General features: G+C 36.3%; 1 protein-coding gene across 5 annotated transcripts in view; it reads left to right on the top strand.

Moving 5' to 3' along the window:
- The window catches only part of LOC140516594 (E3 ubiquitin-protein ligase Mdm2-like), a 29,843-nt gene extending 22,273 nt beyond the window's left edge, over nt 1–7,570 (top strand). For all 5 annotated transcript variants that reach the window (XM_072627557.1, XM_072627554.1, XM_072627555.1 and 2 more), the window contains 3 exons: nt 1,368–1,511; nt 1,960–2,037; nt 6,406–7,570. In XM_072627557.1, the coding sequence (XP_072483658.1) occupies nt 1,368–1,511; nt 1,960–2,037; nt 6,406–6,972 (789 nt within the window). In that variant the 3' untranslated portion in view covers nt 6,973–7,570. The remainder of the gene's footprint in view (nt 1–1,367; nt 1,512–1,959; nt 2,038–6,405) is intronic.
- The last annotated feature ends 891 nt before the right edge of the window (nt 7,571–8,461 follow it).

The raw sequence follows: 8,461 nt of genomic DNA on the forward strand, positions 1-8,461 counted from the left end.
TGGTATGCTGAAAACAATTACCCATTCCACCTCTGCCTTCTCTGGGATATGGCAGCATCCGCTAGGGACTGGCTGATCATCTCATTAAAGTATTTTCTTTAAGTGTGATCCTTGCATTTTCTGTGCAAAGATTCAAAATCCGTGGAAGCTGTGGTGGTTAATGAGTGTCATATAGTTTCCATTGATTTCTTCAAGAAGATGTTACTTGCATTTTTCATAGTTGATAGAATTGAGAAGCAAGAAGGGACCTTAGAAATATTTTAGTAGACCTCATAATCCAGATGAGGAGACTGAAACCTAAGCAGTTAAGTGATTGGCCTACAGTCACTCGGTTGTTAATGACTGACCTAAGATTCAAACTCAGTTTTTCTGACTTCCAATTCTTTACACTCAGCTATGTGACTAGATCTCATTCCACAGTAAGGGTCTTTGTCACACCTGCCTTGGTTAACAAATTTAATAGCTCTTTGGCTCAGAGTCCAAAAACTCATCTTTAAGCTGTACCTTGTATAAGGCACATAATACTGATGAACATTAGTTTCTCCTGATTTCTGAAATGTTCAGAGATAGCTGGGAAAGGCAATTGTCTCAAAATTGAGAACCTTTAGCAGGATTTTTTATCAATAGTCTCAAATTTAGACTATTTTACATAGCCAGTTATTTGTATTTTCTGGGCAAGCCCTCTGGTAAGTGCTAGAATTATGTAAATTGGACCATTCTTTTACCTCTCCAAATTCAACCTGTAATCCTATTTATTAAACTGTATAAAGTTTATGTTTCTAAGTCAACAGATTAAAGACCCAAGTGTGCACAAGTCATGTGCTAGTTCTGTGGGGGAGGCCTTAAGAAAGTATAGAGGACAGTCTTTGTCCTCAAATACGTAATCTTTTGGGAAAATTAGATAGTACATCTGTAATTCAGTAATTCAAAGGAGACAAATAATTTTCAGATGTGTGATTGGGAAGGTTTTCCAGGAATATGGAACTTGAGCTGACCCTCAAGGACTGTGGAGGAGTGGGATGTGGTTGGGGAGGAGAAGAAGGAAACATTTCAAATAGGAGGAAAGGTTAAAGCAAAGGCTTGGAGGTAGGGACAGTCTGCCTGGAGAGGATGGTTCATTTTGAGGTTATCAAGTGTAAGAAGAGCTTTAAATATTAGCGTTTTTGAAGGCCTGGAATGTCAGGATAAGGAGTCTAGGTTTTGTCCAATTTTGTGTAAGGAAATGACAAAGTTTTTTTGGAAGAATTAGTTTGATGTGCTGATTGGATTTTAAGGTGGGGGCGGGATTGGACAAGTAAGGGAGAGCAGTTAGGAAACTGTGGATCGTTTTTTTTTGCTTGAGTTAAAATTCCTTTTCTTTTGTTTAGGATATTGATACTGGTGTATTAAGTGAAAATTCAGATGATTCAGTTTCAGACCAATTCAGTGTTGAGTTTGAAGTTGAGTCTATTGATTCAGAAGATTATAGCCACAATGAAGAAGGACAAGAACTCACAGATGAAGATGATGAGGTGGGTTTTTTTTTTTTTTAACATACCTGCTTAAGAAATAAGTGAAGTGTTTTCCTTGTTTTTAGTGCATTCTGTACAGCAAATTGAAATGTTAATCCCGATTTTTGAATGTATTGGTTCATTTAAAATTCCAGAAATTTCTTTATCTTTGTCTTCATCACCCTTCATGCATGAAAGCAAAGTCTGTTTACCTTGTAATTCTGAGAGGTAGCTAACACAAGCAGTATCATTCTCATTTTGTAGATAGAAGTTTAGAAAGGTGAAATTACTTGCCCTTGGCAAGTTGCGGAGCCTGTCTGGGCTCTGCTCAGCTCCAGTGCTGTGCTTCTGTTTGCTTGTGGGTCAGCTCTTCATTTTCGAAACTCCACTTCTAGTAAATCTAGGGAACTTGTTTAGATAAAATGAAGTAATAGATTGGTATTAATGGAGTTGTTGGGCCTTGTTTTAGATATCCCAGGTAACCTTATATCAGGCAGAGGATAGTGACACTGACTCGTTTGATGAAGATCCTGAAATATCCTTAGCTGTAAGTATAAAATCTGATTTCCTGCGATACAAAAGCAAATGACAGTGAGATGTGAATTTAGAGTAGGGTTAGAAAAGTATATCCACTTTGTAAGAAGTAAAAAAATTTGTGGAATTTACTTTATTTTTAACATTACAATATACATTAATGACGTAAGGCAGTCATCTGTTGCTACATATTTGTTTATTGGAATGTGATTAATATTTTTTTGTTAAATGCTCACATTTATGCCGCACACTTAGGATTTCCTGTTCATTAATTAACTGATGTTGAGAAAGATTTTGTTAAAACTATTGTTTTAGCTTCTTATTTGGTTAATCTTGCTAGTTATTCTTTCCTTCTAAGAATAGATTAGTAGTAAAGTGTATTTTCGTATGCTAAAGAAGAGAAAAGATTATAAAATCAGGTATACACCATAGGGATATCTGTGTTTACCTGACTTTAAATACTCTCTTTGTATGTAGAATAAGAAAAAAGGTTAAAAAAGGTGGCCTGGGTGCTACATTTTGAGGACAGAGGATGGCAGGGGGATGACACAGCACTCAGTATCCTTGTGCCAAACAACTTCTAAGGAAGATTGTCCCCCCATGGTGAACTTAGGGAAGGATGTGGTGCAAGGCCTGGATGAGTTGTGACGTGCATTTCTGTTAGAGGGAATGTCCAAATCATTGAGATCAAAGGTATTTGAGAATTGTAAGAACACCATAATACTGTGTGACTTGAAAAGAAAACTTTAAATTTCATTGTAATGTTGGAAGACAAAAACTAGAAAATTAAAATGACTTCATAATATTGATATAGTTGAGGTCAAGTTGAGTAAGCTGTTTCATATAACATACTGTATATAAAAATTTTGAAGTACATAGTCACATAGTAGATCTAGCAATAGTTTTATCTCATCCTAACAGAAACAGTAACATATACCGTTATGATTTTAAAAGAACTTAGTGAAAACTATTTTCTAACATTCTTTTATGACTTCCATTTTAATATTATAAGATAGCATTGTAGACACTGGGCATGCTTGGTTTTGTGAGATGATGTGCTTTAAAGTCCATTGGTGTCAGACTAAATATAGGGGCCACCGATTTCTACATCAAGATCCCTGTGGGCTACTTATTGACTTAGGTTACCTCTGTTTTATTGTAGTTATTTATTTTGTAACATTTCCCAGGCACATTTTATTCTGGTTCCAGGGAGTGCTTGGAAGCGTTGTGGTGCATCAGTGAACGCTGTGTTTGATGCCTCTGCTCTGGTCTTTAAACCTGACTGCTCAAGAATTTTGCTTTCACCCATCAGTTATAACTGCATTTGACATTGTTTGCATCATTCTGCCCTTATCTCCAGCTTCTCTTCAGACTGAGCCTTATTGGTTTGTTAGTGACTCAGGGTTCAGGTTTTTTTTTTTCTTTTAATTTACATTGTTGTAGTTGTATGTATGGTTCTACTTATCTGTTTGTATCATTTTATGCAGTTGTTCCTAAGTTATTCTCATAGTTACTATTTCTTATTGTGTAACTCTATACTATTACATTCATGTACTGCAATTTAGTCATTGTCCGTTTGATGGACACTCTGCTTTACCATCACAAAAAGTGCTGAATATGAATCTATATACTGATCACCCTGCTTTTCTACCTGTACCTCATACTGTTTCCCTTCATGGACTCAATGCTCCAGCTAAACTGGATTATTTGGTATCTCTTGAATGTGTCTTGTACCTCATTGCCTTTGTTCAAGCCATTTTCTCTACCTAGCATGTCTATCTAGCTAAGTGACTCAGTGAAGAGAGGGTTTACTAGAGTCAGGAGGAACTGAGTTCAAATCCATTCTCAAACACTTATTAGGTTTGTGACCCTGGGTAAATCACCTGATCTTTGCTTGCCTCAGTCTTCCCCTACTATAAAATAGGGATAAAAAATAGCACCTACCTTGCAGAGTTGTTGTGAAGATCAAGTGAGATAATATTTGTAAAGTGCTTAGCACAGCCCCTGGCGTATTGTAGGTGCTGTATAAATGCTTATTCTCTTCCCTTCCCTTCCTCCTCACTTTTGACTTTCTACCTATCCTTTCCAATTCAGTTTAGAATGCTCATCATTCATAAAGATTTTTCTAATTTCCCCTCAATGACTTTCTCCCCTCAAATTTTACATAGCACTTGGTTATGAAATCTTTCCTTAATACACAAGCGTTTTATATACTTTTTTGCATTCTAGTAGTATGTATGTCTTATGCCTCTACTAGAATAGCTCTGTGAGGGCTATGTTTTCTCTAAACTTCATACCTTCCTCAGGATCTTGCACAATGCTGTGTTCACTGTTAATACTTCACTTCTTAAATATTGTCTGTTGTGGAGGCCTTGGAATGGTGGGCTGAGGAGTCTGGACTTTTATGTTGTAGGTAGTGAAAACCATTGAATGCTTTTGAATAGGGAAATGACATGAGAAACACTGGCTCTAATGTGCAGGATGGATTGGTGGAAAGCTCGTTTAAATCATTTCATTACTCTAGATAATAAAGATCCTGAATGGCAATAAGAATGGGAAGAATTTTTGGATGTTGTGTTTCAGAGGAAGTATGAGGAGACTATAATGACTGAATTTGGGGGTAGAAGGAAATGGGGGGAGTCAGAGGTGGTTCCACTCCTTTGAGAGTTTGGTATTATTAGCAGAAACAAAAGAGTCAGGAGGGAAGGTTGATTTTTGTTTCTCTCTTGCTTCTCTCTTTGACCCCATCTCAACAAACACCAAACCTGCAGACAAAGCCTTTTACTGAAACTTGTTTTCTGTATTGTTTCTCATAAGATGGTAGTGAGGGACCTTCACTAAAATCCTAGCTTAATGTCTTGTTATATAATTCAGGTAATCCTGAATTTTCAAGTTATTCCAGTGAGACTCAGACTTTTTAGCAAATTTAGTAAATTCCTACCAAGGTGAGAAGTCTAGGCCAAGTGAAGCACTATTAGTCTGTTCTCTCAAGATCAACCCAAGATCTCTCAAGATCAGAGAATTTTATCACCAGAAGTGATAAGTCGGAAACCCTGTGCTAAGGTGCAGCATATGTATGTCAATACAGTGAGAATATGCTCACATGAGTGAAATCGTAGATCTTCGAGGCATAAGAAACAAGTAAAAGTTAGGCTTAGTGTTAAGAAGAGAGACTGCTGAATTACTATGGCTTCTTTCTCTAGTTTAGCTCTCTAGAGCTAAGCAGTTGACAAACTTAAAGATAACAGACTGTTTAGTAACCTCTGTACCCATTCCAAAATATTTTCTCTTCCAAACGTATGCTTACTAAATATTTTCATTTCACTTTGTCCCTGAAATGACTACCAGGGATTCGTTTGAATTTGCAAGCCTTTTGAAAAAAAATGGAGCTATCACTCCTGGGAGGTTTGCTGAGGCTCAGAATTAATTTCTTTTAATTTAGGTTTTCTTCCTAACGCAGCTTGATATTTGAAAGAAGAATTTTGTTTAGAGTGAAAGGATTATAGGTAATTTGGGGACATGAAGAACATTGGCGGGCACATATGAGTTGAGGATAATATAAGGAAATGCTAAGGGGGAATCACATTAGGATACATAGAGGGAGAAATGAGAGAAAGTACAATGGTAATGAAGATGTCAAAGACAGGTTTCATCTAGGCTTAACCTTCTCCACAGGGCAAGAGAACTAGAGGGGGATCCATTAGATGATTTTCATTCATAATTCCAGCCATCCTCTCAGCCTTTTCCACCTCTCCATTGTTCAGTGTTCTCAATATCTAGTATTATTAATTAGGCTGTATTATAAAGTAGACTTTTCTGAGTTTGCCCTGGGAACCTAACTTCTGTTTCTAGCAATATTTCTATGAAGACATTCATTTTCACTTTCAAAAAAACCTGATTTGTAAAATAACAAAAATCATTTGTAAGGTGGGAACTGGCTACAAATGTAAGTTGGCTAGTTTCCTATAAATTGCATTACTCTCTATTTTACAAAAAGGGGGAGGGGGGGCAATAGTTAAAACAGATTCTTCTGAATACTACCCAATCAAAATAGACATGGTATCAGATGGTTCCTGACAGATACGGATAAGGATGGAGTCCTATTGAAAAAAGGTCTACAACAAAGAGAAATAGAATGCCTCACGTCAGAATCTCCAAAAGGTGAAAAGACCACTTACCCACAATTTCAGGTTTCAGGAGAAGTTGCTAAGATTTAAAAATGGGGTAGAATTTGAAATGTTTTACAAAATAAGCTACCAAATCTTTTTATTGCAAAACCTGATTTTTAACAAACAAGCTGAATAAATTGGCATGACTAGCATTGTTATTTCTGGTTATTTGAGAACTATTGAAACTAGTTCTACTTCTTTTTTCATTGCAGGACTATTGGAAGTGTACTTCCTGTGATAAAATGAACCCTCCACTTCCACCACATTGCCATAGATGCTGGGCTTTGCGAGAGAATTGGCTTTCTGAGGGGAAAGGTGACGTGTCAGATAAAGGCAGACTAGAACGCCCCACACAAGGGGAGGAAGAGGGCTTTGATGTTCCAGATTGTAAGAAAGATAAAATGAATGACTCTCAAGATTCATGTGTTGAGGAAAGTGATGAAAAAATAGTACAGACGTCAGACTCGCAAGAAAGTGAGGATTATTCTCAGCCATCGACATCTAAAAGTATCATCTGTAGTAGTCAGGAAGATGCTGGAGAATTTGAGAGGGAAGAAGTGCAAGACAAAGAAGCAAGTGTGGAATCCATTCTTCCCCCTAGTACAGTAGAGCCCTGTGTCATCTGTCAGAGCCGACCTAAAAATGGATGCATTGTTCATGGAAGGACAGGACATCTTATGGCATGTTTTACATGTGCTAAGAAGCTGAAAAAGAGAAATAAGCCTTGTCCAGTGTGTAGGCAGCCAATTCAGATGATTGTGTTAACTTATTTTCTCTAAATGTGATGTACTAAAAATGGAACCATGTATGAACCTTGTGTATGAAACTCTTAAAGAATGTTCACACGACTTGTGAACTTTATTTAAAATTTTATTTTTGTACGTTTTTTTTCTGGGATGACTTCTAATTCATATTAGTTAAATCTCATGCAATTTACTTTTTGGAAGAATTTTTTTATTCTCTTCCTTTGGGAAAAAACATTTTAATTACTATTTTTTCCATTTTTGCATTTTTATTAGTTTTCATTTGTATTATTTATAGAGGCAGCCAGGTGTAGTGGATAGAGTGCAGGTCAGATACTGCATGGGACACTTACAGCTCGTTTGACCCCGGATGAATCATTGAACCTCTTTGTGCTTTAGTTGGTTCCCAAAACTTATGTGCCAAGTCAGATCATTTGAGAGTAAGTCATAAACACTCATACCGGGTTATATTGAAACTATAGATCCTTTACTGTTTGCATCTGTTAAGAATCACTAGTTATTTTGAAGATTGACTTTCTTTTTGTTAAGTAATTTCCTTATCTAGTTTGGGAGTGTGAAATTTTTTGAAAAAATTGTGTAAATAGTAAATTTAATAAATATTATTTAAGTTGAATACTGTTGGTGAAATGTGATGATGATTCATGAAAATGATTGTTTTTGAGTTGCAAATAAGTTCAGGTTTCTGATTCTTTGAAGTTTTATCTGTCCTTACTTCCAAGAATCTTAGGGAAAATCTCCTAGGAAAAACCTGATAGTTTTCATTTGTTATTTAGAGATCTTTTTATATTGCATAGACAAATACAAAAGAAAGGGTGGCTTTATGTTTTTTAGAGCCCATCATAGTTCTTTTATAAATTTTTAAAATTTCTTTGTAGTTTACAACATTCAGTTCCACAAGCTTTTGAGTTTTAAATTTTCCCCTCTCCCCCAAGATGGCATGCAATCTGATATAAGTTATATATACATTCATATTAAACATTTTCACATTAGTCATGTGGTAAAGAAGAATTAGAATGAATGGAATGAGCCACGAGAAAGAAGAAACAAAACAGAGAACAAATACTATGCATTCAGACTCTAATTCCATCTCTGGATGTGGATAGCCTTTACACTCATGAGCCTTTTGGAGTTGTCTTAGAACCTTGCATTGCTGAGACTAGCCAAGTCTATCAAAGTTAGTCAAAATACAATATGACTGTAACTGTACATAGCATATTCTCCTGGTTCTGCTCCCTTCACTTAGCATCAGTTCATTTAAGTCCAGGTTTTCCTGAAGTTCCCGTGCTCATTATTTTATAGCACAATAGTATTCCATTACTTTCATATACCACAACTTGTTCAGCTGTTCCCCAATTGATGACAATCCCCTCAATTTCCAATTCTTTGCCACCACAAGAAGTTGCTGTAAATGTTTTTGTACATGTGGGTCCTTTTTCCATTTGTATGATCCCTTTGGGATACAGCCCTAAAAATGGTATCGTTGGGGCCATCATAATTCTTTCTA

This window comes from Notamacropus eugenii, chromosome Y, assembly GCF_028372415.1.
Source record: "Notamacropus eugenii isolate mMacEug1 chromosome Y, mMacEug1.pri_v2, whole genome shotgun sequence".
NCBI classification, from domain to species: domain Eukaryota; kingdom Metazoa; phylum Chordata; class Mammalia; order Diprotodontia; family Macropodidae; genus Notamacropus; species Notamacropus eugenii.